The 17,049-nt window shown below is 39.9% G+C and overlaps 1 protein-coding gene across 1 annotated transcript in view; it reads right to left on the bottom strand.

The window, feature by feature from the left end:
• The window catches only part of LOC104157909 (actin filament-associated protein 1), a gene marked incomplete at its 3' end in the record, with an annotated part of 27,591 nt that extends 11,829 nt beyond the window's left edge, over nucleotides 1–15,762 (bottom strand). The window contains exons 1-2 of the mRNA XM_009695450.1: nucleotides 15,636–15,762; nucleotides 10,344–10,441 (exon numbers count right to left, since the gene is read on the bottom strand). Coding sequence (XP_009693752.1) covers nucleotides 10,344–10,441; nucleotides 15,636–15,762 — 225 coding nt within the window. The remainder of the gene's footprint in view (nucleotides 1–10,343; nucleotides 10,442–15,635) is intronic.
• Between the last annotated feature and the right edge of the window lie 1,287 nt (nucleotides 15,763–17,049).

The raw sequence follows: 17,049 nt of genomic DNA, 5'->3' as shown, positions 1-17,049 counted from the left end.
GGCGGCAGGGGGAAATCCTTGTTTTTAGACAAAATGTTATTCAGAAAGAAAGAAAAAAGGAAATGAAACACAAATGGTGCTTGTCTGAATTTGACCTTGCTGGAGCACCAGTTACTTCATACAGCTGGGGCGGGCTGGGCTGTGCAGCCAACGTCAACACAGATGGAATCCATTCCTGAATTAACCAGGCCCTCCTCTCTGAAATGCATTTTGCAGTGCTTGCCATAACAAAGTTGAAAACAATTATTAAAAAGAGGGGTTTTTTCATTATTAGGAGAAACAGAAACATCCAACATTAAATACTTTCTGATTAAAGCAAAGCAGTTTTAATATTGAAAAAAAATCCAACTGATTAAATAAAAAATAAAAATATCTCACTCAAATCTGTACCATAAACAGCTACATCTTTTAGGAGCTATGGAATATGTAAGAGTTTGAGCAATAAGAAATGTAAAAAGTACATCTGAGCATTCGGATATTACTTACTAATATTTAGTGATTTAACTTTTTTACTATTGCTAGTTATATTGTTTAATTCTTTCAACTTGGCAATTTTTAGTGGAAGGTTTTTGATGAAGTTATGAATTATAAACTGAAAGAATTCTCGATTCAGTAACTTTTCATTAGTTTACTTAAAAATAAAAAGGCAATAAAACCCACAAAACTATTTACATATTCTATAAAAGGATTAAATCTCAAAAAACCCTAGAACATGTGTAGTTTGAGTGGTGTCAGGAGGAAAGACCTGGCAACCTGTAAAGAAGACATTACCATGAATTTCTACTTTTTTTTTTTTTTAAAACAACCAGCAACAGGGAAGAAAACTAAAGAATGCTGCCTTTCAAGACAAATAACCTTGCTCAATACCAGGAATAAGAACTGAGTTAGAAAAGAAATTACCATTATGTTTATCTCATTGGAGGAAAAGGGGCAAAGATAAGTGAGATATTGTTGCCCAGAATAATATCAGTAATACTGAAACAATACTGATGAAGGTGTTTGTCTGGTGCTGGGTCTGAGAACAAATGAAAGATGCTTTATTTGAAACCAAGAAGCCGACGAGGTGATAATAACACTACAGATTTGAGATCTCTGAAGACATGAAAGACTGGATTATGCCCAACTCCAGTTTACAGGAGGGATTGTTGAGAGAAAGAAATAAATATCTCCAAATAATAAGTAATATTTACCTGGATAGTAAAACTCATTATTCTACTGGAGACTATGAAACAGTGGAAATAAGTCTTTCCCTCAATCTGACCCTCTGTGTTCCACAGACTACAAATAAACTCCTTCTTTCTTTATCCTAGGAGATAACTTACTTTATTTCCCCCTTCTGTCCAAGGGTACCTAGCAAGATTGACAGTAACTTTTTTTTAAAGGATAGTCTAGCTGATATCTGCTGACGATGTGGAAGTATATAGTGTGGAAAGCAGTATGAAAGACAGAGGAAAATAAATGTCATCGTATAGGGGCCTGAGGATATAAAATCACTTTACATCCCAGTGAAGACTTATAGTCTGTAGGAAATAGAAAGAAACACCTCCCTTTATGAATTGTCTAGGATGTGGAGATTTCCAGTGCAAAGCAGTGACTTTAGCAGAGACTGTCAGTACATCCATGCTGCAGGCAAAGGCTGCCAGCAATTCAAGAGCCATGCTCGCACGTGTGTTATTAGATCAACCACCAATTCGGATCCAGCCGGATTGTTGAGCCAGCTGCTACGTAACCCCTCAACACTGAAAGCAGCAACACGAGACTGGAAAAGTGGTCACACACTGGTGATGCATAATAAAGCTATTCAGAAGCCAGCAGGCAAATATGGGCTGTCAAGAAGAAACCTTGACATGTGCACATGCCATTTGCTTTGGAGCAAGCTTAGACCTGACCTCCATACAACCTCACTGTATCCTCAGCCTGGAGTGGGAAGAGTGCTCATACATTTATGATCCCTCTCCCCACAGGTAAAAAAGAAAGTTAAAAGCAAGATGAATCAACAAACTAAGTATCAATACCATTGGCAAAATTACTCACTCCACATTTCAGCCAGGCTTCATTGTACCACTGTAAAGGCTGGAAATTGGGTCACACACTTGGTATGAAAGCCTTTAGATAAACTCAAAATTGCTAAGGCACTAAGGAGAAATCACCATTTATTGCCAGCAGCTGGGGACCTGGATGGATGTTGGATTTATTCAGGACAAAAGTGCTACTATATGGGATGTTAAGACCATATTGAGCTGTGCAGGAGGGAACTATTAGCTTGACCGTAGACAAGCAGAAGCTGAAAATTCTTCTTCTGACCTCAGGTCCATACTCTAAGGTTATTAATTTCTCAACTTGTCAGCTGGACCCTACAAAACTGGGAGTCAAATAATGTGAAAGAAGTCGTAAAAACTTCTCTTTTCAGCTTCTGAGCACATCTGCCAAAAGACAGAAAACCAGCCAGCCAGACACCAAACTCAGCCTTTTGGAACAGAGTAACCCTGTCAGTCCCACCACAAGGTGGGTAACACGGCTGCATGACAGGCTGTTGGTACAGTCTGTCCCAAACACTGCTGAGTGTACCCACACAATTACAGCACATGCCTCTGGGATACCAGTGCTACCAGGAGAAAAACAAAAGGAATTGCCCAAGAAATCAACAGTCAGAGTCAGACATGATGGGAGATTGAAATCCCCAGCAATCCCACGTAGAGCTGAACTGGTAACCCACCAGCTCCTACTGCAGTGCTGAACAGATGAAGGCAAGGAGGAAACACTAGTGGAAGTGATTATCAAGTGGAGAATGAGTATAAGCACAAGTGAAGCTTTTCCTTAGGGTGATCCTGAACAGTGACTTGAGCAAGTTTAAGATTAAGAACAAAAGAAGGTACACGCTTTGCACGCTGTCCTCCAAGGAGTGGAAGTACATCTGAAACAGCCTCAGACATTGTCTGCTGACTCAGGGGTGAATGCCTAATTAAAGGTATCTCTGGAAAAGTGCTTAGTATGTAGAGTATCATGACTACAAACAGTTCGCAGCCTCAGAAAGCACAGCTTAATGATGGGAAAGGGATCTGAACAGACTTGCTCGCATTTAAAGAATGAATCAGGGAGTACTATGGCTCCACAGTTTGATCTGAAGATTGCCTGGAAAGCATTTACAGAGGAACCTCACCAGGAACCAAGTTACCACTTCACAAAACACATCTGACTTCTGTGTAGATAACCTGATAACCCCTTTACCTAAGCAACAGGAAGGTAAAGATGGCAATGAAGAGGACCAAATGGAAACAGTAAGAAACCAACACAGCATGTCAACTGAGCAGAGAACCCAGTTGGTTCTTGCATCTCTCTGATGCCAATGTCAGCCTGCGACAGAATCCAGGCATAAGTTTAAGTCTCAGTTCTTGCCATTATATTTAATTAACATTTGAGATATTAAATAAGACTGAAAAGACTGGAGCACAGAAGGCACCACTGAAAGGACAGATAACTGGTAGGAGTTACACCCGAACTCTATGGAAGACAGGAGTGGAAATAAACTCCAGACTCCATGGAAGTAACAGAAGATCTAACGAAATAATTCAAAAGTGAAAAAGAATGAGCCAGAAACAAAACCACAATATTTCTGTATTATTCAGATTTTAAAATAAAATATTATTACACAGCCAAGCATCACTCAGACAAAACAACAGAGCTGACTCATATCAGGCAAAGGGTCTGGGTGTACCAAGAAAAGAAATGGGCTTTAATTAATGCTAGGGAACACTTTCATGCATATTACATGAGAAAGATGAATCTGAATTTTAAGCAGCATGGCCCCCTCAGTCAGAGGTGGTTACTGTAACTGCTCAAAGAAATGTTTGTATTCCCCAGCAAAGACAAAATCACCTTTCTCTTCCAGTACATGACATGACAGTGAGGACAAGACAAGGCAGTACGGTGAGAAAAGTGTGGGCAACATCACTTCCACCGGAACAATATTCTCTAAGGGCCTGAGCACTGCATCAAACAAAAACAAAAGAAGATTTGGTACTTACCGGTCTAATTCCTTTCCCATTTGTTTGTGCACAGAACATTAATGCGCATGGTTAGGAAAGCAAACAGGTTGCTCCCTAACTATCAGCACAAGAAGGGTGTTTTATGGACAGGTATACCATAGAAACAAGAAATAAAAAACCTGGGGCCAGAAGTGTGAGCATGCTATGAAAAATGGCGGGACAATATTCTCGCAAATCTGTGTAATGACTGTGTAATGTAATCAGTAATGACTAATTTAATAGCTTTCTTATATGAAGGTCAAAGATCACCAGTGTCTAGTAAAGACAGAAAAGAAGGCATATAGCTTCACAACGATCATAGAAAGAATCTGGTAAAGCAGTTCAATCCTACTCTAAACCTGACCTGAGCTCATCCAGTTTAAATGCAAATTCCAGTTAAAGGCAGTTGGGAACAGCTCATTCTGGCAGCTTAGACATGAAGAAAGCTTAGAAATATGGTGATGTGCATTTTTATAAAGGTACACTATAAATGAACTGAGAAGGAAATTACTTTAACTAAAACTTTTCTGTGATACCATTCACAAATGTGAAATAAATCATCAACAATAACACACTAACCCCACCCAGGGGAAATGGGAATGGCAACTACAGTGTCCTGCAAGACACGACCAACACAGAAAAGAGGCTGCAAACATTTCTTTATCCTTATTCCTCAAGCAATCATATATGATGACCAAAAGTGTTCCACAACCGCAGTAAGCCGAGGTGGGCAAGAAGGCCAATGGTATCCTGGCTTGTATCAGAAATAGTGTGGCCAGCAGGACTAGGGAAGTGATTGTCTCCCTGTACTCAGCACTGGTGAGGCTGCACCTCGAATCTTGTGTTCAGTTTTGAGCCCCTCACTACAAGAAAGAGCTTGAGGTGCTGGAGCGTGTCCAGAGAAGGGCGACGAAGCTGGTGAAGGGTCTGGAGCACAAGTCTGATGGGGAGCGGCTGAGGGAGCTGGGGTTGTTTAGCCTGGAGAAGGGGAGGCTGAGGGGAGACCTGATCATTCTCTACAACTACTTGAAAGGAGGTTGTAGCGAGGTGGGGGTTGGTCTCTTCTCCCAAGTAACAAGCGATAGGACAAGAGGAAATGGCCCCAAGTTGCGCCAGGGGAGTTTTAGATTGGATATTAGGAAAAATTTCTTCACTGAAAAGGTTGTCAAGCATTAGAACAGGCTGCCCAGGGAACTGTTTGAGTCACCATCCCCAGAAGTACATAAAGACATATAGATGTGGCATTTAGGGACATGGTTTAGTGGCACTGTTAGGTTAATAGTCGGACTTAATGATCTTAAGGGTCTTTTCCAACCTAAATGATTCTATGATTCTATGTCCAGAAGACTCTGCTGTTCTGGTCACTGATGATCAAACTAGGACATGAACCTTACAGCAGGTGCGTGGAAGAAATACAGAAGAACTTGTTGAGATCTGTTCAAACTGAAGCTATTAGCCAGCTCTGAATGAAACAACTGAATTTTTGTTGAGTTTATTTTTGTGGCTTTTAAAAATTTTCTGTGAGGAAAAAACTCCAAGTCTAATACTACCTTAAGGTTATATTTTAAGACGAACAGCTGCTTTTCAGTCATAAGAAAAAGCAAGATGAAATAAAGATTCATAAGTACTCACCTGGCACATGAGTCCCTTGTTTTTGTTATGGCACTAGTCTCACTGCACATTTTAGAAGAAGCTTTAAGACTGGCACTTTTTTTGTTGTTGTTCAAAGAATGATTAATGTAATTGGTGATGTCTCACCTCAAAAATCCTTTTGATTTCAGCACGATTTTTTTCTTCTCCAAGGACACTGTCTCCTTTCAGCATTTTCTAATAAATATCTAAGACTATACGTGACAGGCAGCCAGATACCAGATAAAGGGAGGCTGTCAAGTCACTTCTCCACAATAGGAAATCCATTTATATGAAGCACTCCTACAGAGTGACTGTGTACTTTGCAGGAAAGGGTTGGAGGAAGATGACCTATCCCTTTGATTTATATCTACAGGGGTTCTGGCATCTTGCTGGACACTTGTTGCAGTTAAATAAATATTAAATTGTCAATATTCCAAGAAAAACAAAACATATACTCAATTTTACTGTGAAAATCATGCAAAATAGCTGTGTGCTGTTTGTATTTGATTTTGTTGGACTGCACTGTGCACTGAAATCACCAACTGTCAGATGTAACATGACAACCGAATGCTTGGAGGCTAGAAGTATTCTGTCACTGTCATGCTGTGGATAATTTATGCCAGTAATCCTCAGGCACATCTGAGCAGCAGGACACACTGGATGTTATCCTACTGCCTCAGTGGAAAATATACTTCAAGGCAACTTGGTGATAGTGCAATGATGGGATCCCAGTTGTTAAACCACCAGCAGAATTTTGAGGTACACACAGAGCCTTGGCTCTGTTACTCCTGCAAACCCATCATCTAGCACTGCTTCTTGCCTGTCAAGAGCAGGGAAATATCATAAAAGTAGCTGCTGATGTAGAGACGGAGAAAGCAGGCTAAAAGACACAAGCCCTCATAGTAAGCAGATTCAAGAGGGGAGAACCAATATGACTCTATTTCAAACATGGTGATCTCCTCCTCTACTGCTGACCCAGACAAAGCTTCCCTAGCTGCTGGCACTGTATTCATGCTAGCAAGCACATATCAATGCATCCAGGCAAGTGGTGTTTCAGTTCTGCAGCAGGACTCTAAGCTGCCTTTAAGCTCACATCCTTTATCTGCAGCTTTTACTTTGTTGGCCATCTGAAGGAGCTGTGTGCATAGGCTAAAGAAAGCGAGGATTTGTGCTTTCTAAGCGTTACAGAAAGTCTGCTAGACCAGATGCAGGCAAGAGAATGTATACAGAAAAAGAGAATTACTAAGAGACTGCGTGCCTAGCGATTTGCTTCATTCAACTATATGCAAGGTCCAACTTTGTCCCCCAGTTTTAAGACCTGGTCCAATGCTCACGGAGTCTAGTCTCTCTGGGCTCTAATGTGTTTTAATAACTGGAGACTTCACTTAAACTATTAACAGCATGTCTCTAAATAAAATTAATTTTAAACTTTCTGTTCATGAGCTGATGAATAACAAAACTGATAAAAGATTTGGCCTGAGCAAATACGCAGGTCTATTTACGGATTTACAAAGGAAACCTTGCACAGCACCTGCCCACACATAATTCTGGCTCCTGGCAGTACTTTAAGGAGTATTGAATTCCTTCCCACCCACACATCTTTACATAAGTAAAAGCTTAAACATCAATTCAGACTAAATATTTTTGAATGCAGAATCCCTTGAGTGCCGTAAAGAGAAACAGTGGTGTAAATGAAACTTTAATTTCCATCATGCTCAATAACTGATGTGCTGAAAACATAGATTTTAAAACAGTGCACAGTTTATTTAAACTTATTGATTCCCACTTCCAGTAAACTCCTATGTTCCAGCAGTGCACTGTGTTTCCACTGGAGGCTGAGACCACCACTAGATGTTACTCAGCAAGTGGAAAAAAGTTTCTGTCCTGAATGGTTGGCAAAAAGAGGTGCCACACAACTTCCAACTTGTCATATGAAGAAGGGCACTTTGGTGCTGAATTTCCTAGCCTTTGGCGGGCCCAGGGGATTTCTTCCACTCGATTATGAAAGCATGGTCTATGAAAAGTGGCTAGGAAAGGTAGCTCAGTATTTGTGTCACTGAGCAATGTAATTATGTGCAATATTTATACAGACTGGCATCATCAGCTACTAATTTTTAGGAGTCCATTGATTTAGGGTAGGTAGGAAATCACCATACAGGAGCATTAATGGAAGGGAAAATTAGATCTTGGCCTCTGTCACTGAGGTCCAGCCTGGTGTAAAAAGAAAGACAATACAACGGTCTCTGATCATATTTAATAATAATGAGGTGCTAACAAGAGGAACCAAATAGAGAAAGATTTTCAAAAAAACAGCTAACGATCAATTCCATCAGTTCAACATAACTTCAGGAGAAGTTTTTAAACAGCTAGACTGGGGTTTCAAGCTTGCCCCAATGATCAAAGGTCAAAAAGCTGATGGTTTTGTCCTTCCCTTCTGACTCTACCTGGTCTTTTGCAGGACAGCAACAGTCTGTCATCTTTTTCACAAATTACAATATGCTACCATCTTAATATAGCACCATTCATAACCTGTATTTGGATAATGCAAGACAATGAGAGGCTTGGGACATTTCCTGGCTGATCTCAAGGTGACACCAACACCAGAGAGGGATGTGAAAACCACGACTGCCTGAACAGCAGCAACAGAATTGCAGAAAAACTGGCAAAAATCAGCTGCTGTACTATGGAAAAACCAGCTCAGCTTGGTGACTTCACTGAGATGAAAGTGCCCACAGCATCACGGGCAGGTCAGAGGGGAGGGCCTTGTTCAAACGCTACTTTGTGAGGCTCAACATGGGAGGATCGTGCTCCAGACTAGCCAGCTCTAACTGTGTCAACTTCCACAGTAATTCCCACTGTATCTCAGAGAAATATTTTTGTTACTCAAAAATTGAAACTGAACTACTGCAAAAAACAGTGTTGACCTCTTGGACCTAATTCATACTTCACACCATTTCACTCGCTGCAGCTGTACCAACTTTAAGGGAATTTACACATTAGTGTATGAGAAAGGAAAAGTAGGTCAGTTCTCTTTATAAAAACAACTTGAATCTTCAGAGCCAATTTATTAAACTGAACCTACATAAATATGAAAGAATAAGGATCTCAACTGGCTTCAGTTTATGAAGCTAGCACCTGAAGTCTACATTTCAAAGGCATGTGCATTTTGCATAATTCTCCTGCCTCTCATCAACTGCTTCCCTTGTAATTTATGCTATATGCATCTTGAATTAAAGAAAAATAATCATTTTCAGGCACTATTAACCATGAAATGGATTCTCCAGGTTTCACTGCATATTAATAAGACCACTTTTACATCCATTCAAATCTATGCATAATTATTTTACAGCATCCCTTTTAGTTGAATTTTCCTACCGAATACGTACTAATTCTGTAAATGAATGTTTCCAGCATACACATTCCCTTACTATAATGGTTTCAGTATATCTCATTACATTAGGTAGAACTGAAATTGAAAAAAATAAACCAAAACTCTTGTTCAGGTCAGAAACCAAAAGCTAGCAGTGCTTAGAGAGAAACCATGATTAAGATATTCTACATAATACAAGGTTGTTGGGCTTTTTTACTTTGTTCTGCAGTACATAGTATTATTCACCATCAAATAAAGGTTATTATGAAAGGCTGGCCAAGTGTTTGATCTGATAAATTAGTCCTTATGTTCATAAGATGCTACTGGCTTATGTATCTCTCAAAACTGGGCATAAATGCGGTAACAGAGTAAGACATTAAAATAAAGCAGAACATCAGTCATCCAGTTGTTCTGTCCCTGTAAGCTGCATCTGTACTTCCTGCTTCAGTCAGTGAATGCGGGTATCCACAGATTAACCTTATCACCATGCACACAATTTTCAACAAATTAATAAAAAGATGGATAATTTATCAGTATTAGGGCTAAGACCGTGTTCACCTTTCAACATGCTACACCATGATTTGCTTATGCTTCTCTAAAAAAAATGTTGAAAACGTTTTCTTCAAATCTACTGTAAAGTCAGTAACAGAGGAACATTAAAACTTGTTTATAGTTTATTCTGTAACAAGACAGCTGCTCCCAACTGGAGGAATTGAATTACAGATCTCAATCAGTATCTTTGCTATAAAGACCTCCAAGAACATGCACTTCTACTTGTTTCGCACGGAATTTCCTACCCGGGGAGTGAGCACAGAAAGGCACTAAAGACTTCATAAAAAAAAGGAAGTATTCTTCCTTCATTTTAAAACTCTGCACCTTTGTTTTTCAGCTGTCAAGAGGGAGTCTTCTCATAAGGTTTCCTCCAGGAAAAAAAGCTGGTCATTAAAATCCTAAGAAGCTGGCTGGGACCTGTGGGCTCGGCCAGGCTAACCTCCAACACAAGGCAGGTCAACCTTTGATGTTAAGATTAAAGTTGCTCAGGCTTTTGCCCCTTGAATTTTGAAAATCACCAAAGATTGGGATGCTACAGCCTTTGCAGGTGATGTGTTGTCAGGCTTATTTCACCACAGGGAATTTTTTGTCTTCTCTTCCGCAAGTTGAACCCAATTCCCTCAACCAGAGCGGAGATGAAAGGAATAATCATTTCCCTGGACCTGCAGGCTCCTTCCCCTTGTAACTACTTCTGATAGCGCTTATCACAAATATATTCTCTCTTATATATGTTTATATATTTATACATTTAAATTAACACTCACCAGCCACTGCTGAGGTATTTCTGGCAGAGGCATTTGAGGAGGTGCCGGCAAACTGTTGGCAACTTCTTGCTTCTGTACATGTTCTTTTATTTCAAAACCTATGGAAGAGCAACAGACATCACTTAACACTTTGGTGGATGCAAATGGGACACTTTTTCCACATGTGGACACCATGTCTGACTGTCACACACCAAAATCTGGCACGCAGTGCCGCTCACAGCCTACCTCCCAAGCGCAGTTACTGAGGCAGGACTGGAAGAATGCTGGGAATTCAGGAATTTAATCAAGCAGAACAAACACATACTTACTCTATATGATAATGACATATATGCTATTTGGATCTACAAATACCAGACACAGAAAAAATTTACAGGAAATCATTCTGAACTGGCTATCCATCTGGAACTGAAAGACTTAAACAGCTAAAATTCAAACATGTTGCCAGGCATCTACCATATAGATAAAACCATTTATGAGGGGAAGATACGACACTTGTGAATGTCGCAATGGCACCGTACAGTAAATAAAACACGGTCAGCCTGCGAGCAGTATGTGGCTGGCTGCCTTTTACCAGTGGAGATGACCAACAGTTGTTCCCATGGCACATTTTGGACAGGCAAGACCATCATGCAGAAATGAGTCAAAAACCACCTTTCATACCAAAAGAGTGGGGGAAGGGGCAGAAGAAGAGACCCTGCCTGCCTGCCTTCCTGGCAGCGATGGTGACAGCTGTTTTGGCCAAGCCCACAGCGTCCATGTTCCCTGGGCTCCCTGCTGCCACAGCCATCTCAGATCATGGAGCTGTGGTGTGAGTCTGCACAAGTCCTGGGAGATCCAGGATGCTGTGAGACGCCAACCTAGAGCACGTCACTGCTGGGAGGACATTGCCCTAATCAACTCACCATTAATAGAACCATACACTGAGCATGTTTTCCCACCATTTCCTTCTTCCTCTCTTTTTTTTTAAATAATCCCATAGTTTTCCAAGTGAATTTGAAAAGGGAAAAGGAGTCGAATGTAAAAGCTGCCTTGCGGGTCTTTTGTATCACTGTTGCATCTCCCTCCCAGGGGAAAAGAAGAGTGACCCACTCGTTCTGAGTTTTTGGCACAATAATTTAAATCACAGTTGAACTCACTTCATAGGAACATGATATTGTTTATTTTTCTAAATATCAAAAGGGAGATTAGGGTGCATCTCCTCAATGTTCTGGCAAAAATTCAGTCAATGGATTGTACCCTGCTTACCCTTCCACTGAATTCAGCTCCTAGTGTTTAGTTTAGGTTTTAAAATATATATTTACATAGTCAAATGGATGTCTTTTGGTCAAGATCATATAATTCTCAAAAATGTAATCAATGATGAAATGTTTCTTGTCATAATACCCCAGTCCCACTGGCTGTGAAGTCATGGATTGAAAAACAACACTGATAAAATAAACTGTCTCTAAGGGCCACAGATTCTTCTTTCTTCCTACAAATCAAGAGGGTGATTAGTCTTGGGAAACATTCCTTTTTTTTTTTTCAATATAACTTTCACTTGTTGCTCTTTATGTAGGATTAATCCATATTATGACTGCTATCCATATCCAAGTGTTCAATGCTTTCCATAACAACCAGAAGTCAAATATGAAGGGCTTTTTGCTGAAAAAAAAAGTATTCCTAGTGAATTCTATTGACTCTGTAAAACTAGTTTTTCCCCAGTTTTAAACTATGCTCTAACATTTATTTGCTTCTACCAAACTACACAGCAAAGTGAGCACTATAGGCTTATTGCATCAAGTCCCTTTAAGGGAAACAGGCAATGTTGACAGTCATATTAAATGACTAAATCCAGCAACAGTTCTTACTCCAAAATAAACTGTTTGTGTCTTTGCTTTTTAGAAGAAAGTCTGAGTTTCAGAAGGAAATGCCAAGTGTTTTCTTCAGACCTGCAATGCCTTGGGCATGCCAAGGCTCAGGAAGAAAAATAAAGTTTATAGTTTTGCCAGCTATTACAGGGTAACCACTGGTTTGGACATGTGGCAGGTCAAGGCCAAGGAGCTATGACCTGAGGAACACATCCGCCTGGCCCAGTTCTCTCTGCTTGATAGATATTAAATGAAGAAAACAGTGTGCATTTGGGAGATGAAACAAAACAAGGCAAAAGATTTCTAAAGAATTCCCCAAGTAAGAACTTACTGAGTTTAAAGTGTTTTACTAAAAGCCAACCAGCCCATTATAATAATTTCCACACCTTTACAAAGAAAAACATAATTGTCCATTTCCAGATGTTATAAAGAACCCAGCCAGTTCCCAGTTGCCCAGATACTTCATTACCGTTCCCCATTGATCTTATATGGTTTGTTCCAGCAATTGAAATATCCTGTTGGATTCACACAGTTGATTTTTGCAAATGCACATAAAGAGTCTGAACTCAGCATAGTCCTCAGGCCTCTTAAACTGTGCCAGCGACCCAAAAGCTCTCGTGGAGTTATGTGGGTGGAGTAAAACAACATTTTGAAAAACAGACTCCAAATGACAGTTCAGCTTAGTTATAGAGTACTGTGGGTTTATGTATCTTTTATTGCTTTTAATTTTAATGAAGAGTTGAATAGTTTCAAAGGGATGGGAGTACTGAATGTTAAAACTGATAAAAAAAGCAGCAGGGTCAGCTCCAGTAAAGTACATGACTCCCCGGGTAGTTTCACACACACTTGAAGCCAGCATGGGATGGCAGAGCTCCCAAGGAGGCAGCTCCTCTCCTTCCCTGCCTTGTTCCTGTCCCTGCACCAACCTCTCCTTTGTGCCAGCATAAGCATGTGTGTGGCCTGAGGTCAAACCAGACCAGGGAAGTGACACCAGTTAGGAGTAAACCAGCAAAAAAAAGCAAATAATGCTTCTGTTAGCAGAAAGGAAGATGCAATACATGATGAGCAAGAATGAGTAGCCTGGGGAGAGAAACAGGATGCTTTTTTTAGAGGCCATGCTGGTTTAAACTCTATTTAAACTGCAGTTCCATAAACTAGAGTTTATAGACATATAAAGCAGAGTCCTATGACCTCTTGTTTAACTGAACTATGGGATTTCCTTGATATAATTCTTGTTTGAACTAGAGCATATCTTTTAGCAAAATATTCCATCTTGATAAAATGCCAGCAATGGCATGCAGACCTTACAAAGTTCTTCCATTAGTTCATAGCTTCAGTGCTCAAAATATGCTTTATTTCCACTTTGAAACAAACATTCAGCCATTGCAGTTACTGTTGTGTAAGTCTAAGAGCTCATTTTCAGTCATTCCTTTTCTACATCAAGATTAATTATGATACCTCATTTCGGATAATTTGAAGGGATATTTCTGGATCCTTTAATCACTTTTATGACTTTTCTTTGAAATGTCTAAATTTTATCTCCTTCGATGTAGGTGCTAGAAGTGGGTAAAATGTTCCAGTATCAACTGCACTGAGCTAAGCCCTACCACTTAATATATCGATCTCGTATGGATCTCGCTAATGGATGGATCCTGTAATAGGATGTAATGGATCTTGTTATAGATCCTGTAATAGGCTTCAAAACCTAAATGTTAGGTGCTGAAAGGTAGAAAGCTATGGTCCTTGAGTCTTTTTATCCTTGGCCATATATAGAGTCATAAATTAAACAAGCCTAGGAAGGTGCTCTGGTACACAGAAATTGATACCAATATGGTTAAAATCTGTCACCCCTCAAAACCAAAGTGGAGGGTGATGATTTTGAACTGTCTGTTGGTAACAGATCTTTGCCCATGCTGACTCCCGAATCATGCCTAGGAACTGATGGAGGAGACAAGTCAGCTCAGGCCAAACCCATGCTAAGGACCACTCCATAGTTTAACAGCACAAATATTTGAATTCTAGAGTCCAGAAACATACTCAGCACTGTTTAAGTTACTAGTAGAGCTGTAGATTTTGTGTGCTGAAACACCATCCACAATCCAGAAGGACATGACAACCCTTCCTTGTGTTTGCAAAATTGGCAACAGAATGTTGTCTGACTTCTTGAGGAAGTCAAATGTTTTTCTTAGTAAATCTAGTCGAAAAGATTACAAGAAGAACATGCAGTGTCAGATCCGCATTGTTGACGTTATTTTGAACTGTAAAACACAGCTGTTTTTAAACATGCCAAATTGCAGGTTCTCACCTACAGATCTTGGTTTTGGGGAGTATCTTGATTGGCTTTTGGAGTACAAAGCCTCCTTTCACAATATGTGAAATTGTAACCTGCCTCCTTCTCTCAGTAGTAAAGTAAAAATAGCAATGGGTCTTTTAAGAATGTCAAAATGGAAAGGAGGACAATCATTATTTTCAAGGTGATCTCCTTAGACTTGAATCCTGTGGCAAAAATTATTTCTTTACTGAAGGGGGGAAACACTGCATCAAACAAGACCATATTTTTTTAGCACTGGAGAAGAAACTAATCATGAGAAATGCAGCTGCTCACAATGTGGCATTTTTCTTCAATACACTCTGGTATTTTTCAAAAATCTAACCACCGAGGCTTTACACTGACATTATTTCTGTCAACTGTAGGAGAGACAGAGGTCTTGTAGCCCAGATGCTACTTCATACAGAAAGGTGGTGTAAGGAAATCTAAGAGTACTGTTAGAAAAAATAGTGAGGAATATTCTTCGAATAATCTGTGGAAAGGTTGCTGTACACAGTGAATCATTTATATTGCATCCAGCTCCATAATCTTGATGGAGATAAAAGCGATTGTGCAATCAAAATAGTTTTAGATAGGAAGAAAAGGGGAAAATTAATATAACTATAATTGCAAAATGCAAACCAAACATGCTGACAGCCATTTCCTAGCTCTAGCTTGGCTCTCCTGTATCAGCCATGCACCAGAGTCCACCTCCGTATCAAGCCTCTTGATGGATCTGGGTCATTTGACAGAGATGCAGGATGCAGCACCCACGCAACTATAAAATGGTGCTGTGGCCAGCACTCCCTGAGCCAGTATTACTTTTCCATCAAAACTCATAGATAGCATTGCTGCCACAAATGAAATGAAGTAATGACTCTATCAGCAGAAGCAAAATCATTTTATCTAGTACGTAATTTTGTTGCCATGTGCATCCAAGATACTTCCAGTATGCCTTTAGCTATATTTTACTGCTGAACATGAAGGAAAGCATTCAGGAAAGCTACTCTTTGGCTTCACCCTGTCATTCCGTCTTGCTTCAATTTAGGGCTTGTCTTTAGCTCTTAAAGCTATTTCACTGAGTACAGACTTATTCTGTGCATTCTGCAAGCGGGAAAACCCACCCCTGACACTGACCTTTTGATGACTGTATCCTCAGGAGAATGTTGGTTATTACCGCCTTCTTCTCCCTGACAGTGGAAGTTAGATATTCATGGTCCAGAAGTTCAAGAAACAGGCGCAGCTCAACTATTAACTCTTCCATGGCTGAAAGACAAAAAAAGAGAACTACTTTTTCTAAAAAGTCCCGTTAGAAAAAAGACAGCGTTAATTCGCATTTAATCACATTCATAGTTATTTTCCAGCATTTCTTAAAAATGTATGGTCTTCCCTGCTGGATATAGGCTATTCATTAGTAAAATCAACAGAATAGTCCATACATATAAACACATTTGTTACAGCCTAATCATATGATACCTATTCAGCAGGTTTATGAGAAGCCCATGGTATTGAACCTCATTTTCATGCTTTACTTCTCTCACAATTCGGAAACATCTTGTCCCTTCACTTAAGTGGACTTGCTATTTTTGGTTTTGGTTTCATCCTGGATAGAATAGTTCACATTTCTATACTTTCTGTATCTGATGACATTAACCTCATTAAAAGATGAGGAGAAACATCCATTTCATTTCAGGGCTGCACCCAAGTTTAATCTCAGTCCTATCCTCATTCCAAAATGCCTCCACTTAACTTTTTCTCGACTTAATCACATTTTTATAGACTTTTCAAGGCCCAACAGGTCGACCGCTGCTAAGCCTCTTCAGACCTCTAAAAAGTACATTCTTTGTTTCTCACTCTCTCACCAGCTCTTCCCTACTCCTAAAACCTTTTGCGATACAGTTGTTTACCCAAGTGAACCCAGAATCCTTTTTTCCATTTCTGAGAACGTGTCTGGATGTTTAAACAACCCTTGGTCAAGGTGTATTTGTTTTATCCTACACTTGAAAACAGCACTGTGCAGGGAAACCTGCAGATGTCAGCTACACCCCTACAAAGGGCTCTTGGCTCCTTGTTGTCTCCAGTGGATGCAGATTTTCCCATTTATTTGCTGACCATAACTGTGAGTATGCTCACGCTGCTCTGGCAAACCCGACATACTCCTAGTAGGCACAGAAGATGTGCCAGTTTGCAATACCAAGGCATGATAACGTCTTAACAAAGAAATCTCTCAAGAAGTACACTTGGGCAAATATTTTCTGAAAGACAGCATTAATTTGCATATACACATCCACCCTGCTCAAGGTTTTTCTGGTGAATATGTTCTTCTATTCAACTGAGTAGTAGCACTGCCATTATATAAACCGCCTATATTTTCAGGGAATAAGTTTTTCAACGATTTTACAATATATAGGTAAAAAGAGAGTATCCAAAATGACAGCAAAACTCTCTACATTACTTCACAACGTAGCTCATGAAAAGTATCCCATGGCTACAGGGCATTTTTTTGCCATCACACTTCTTGCTGTCTAAGATGTCTAGAAGTCCATCAGAA

This window comes from Cariama cristata, unplaced genomic scaffold (genome assembly GCF_000690535.1).
Source record: "Cariama cristata isolate BGI_N322 unplaced genomic scaffold, ASM69053v1 scaffold41162, whole genome shotgun sequence".
Classification (NCBI taxonomy): Eukaryota; Metazoa; Chordata; class Aves; order Cariamiformes; family Cariamidae; genus Cariama; species Cariama cristata.
The sequence above is the reverse complement of the archived record's forward strand: the minus strand, read 5'-3'. Positions and strand labels throughout refer to the sequence as shown.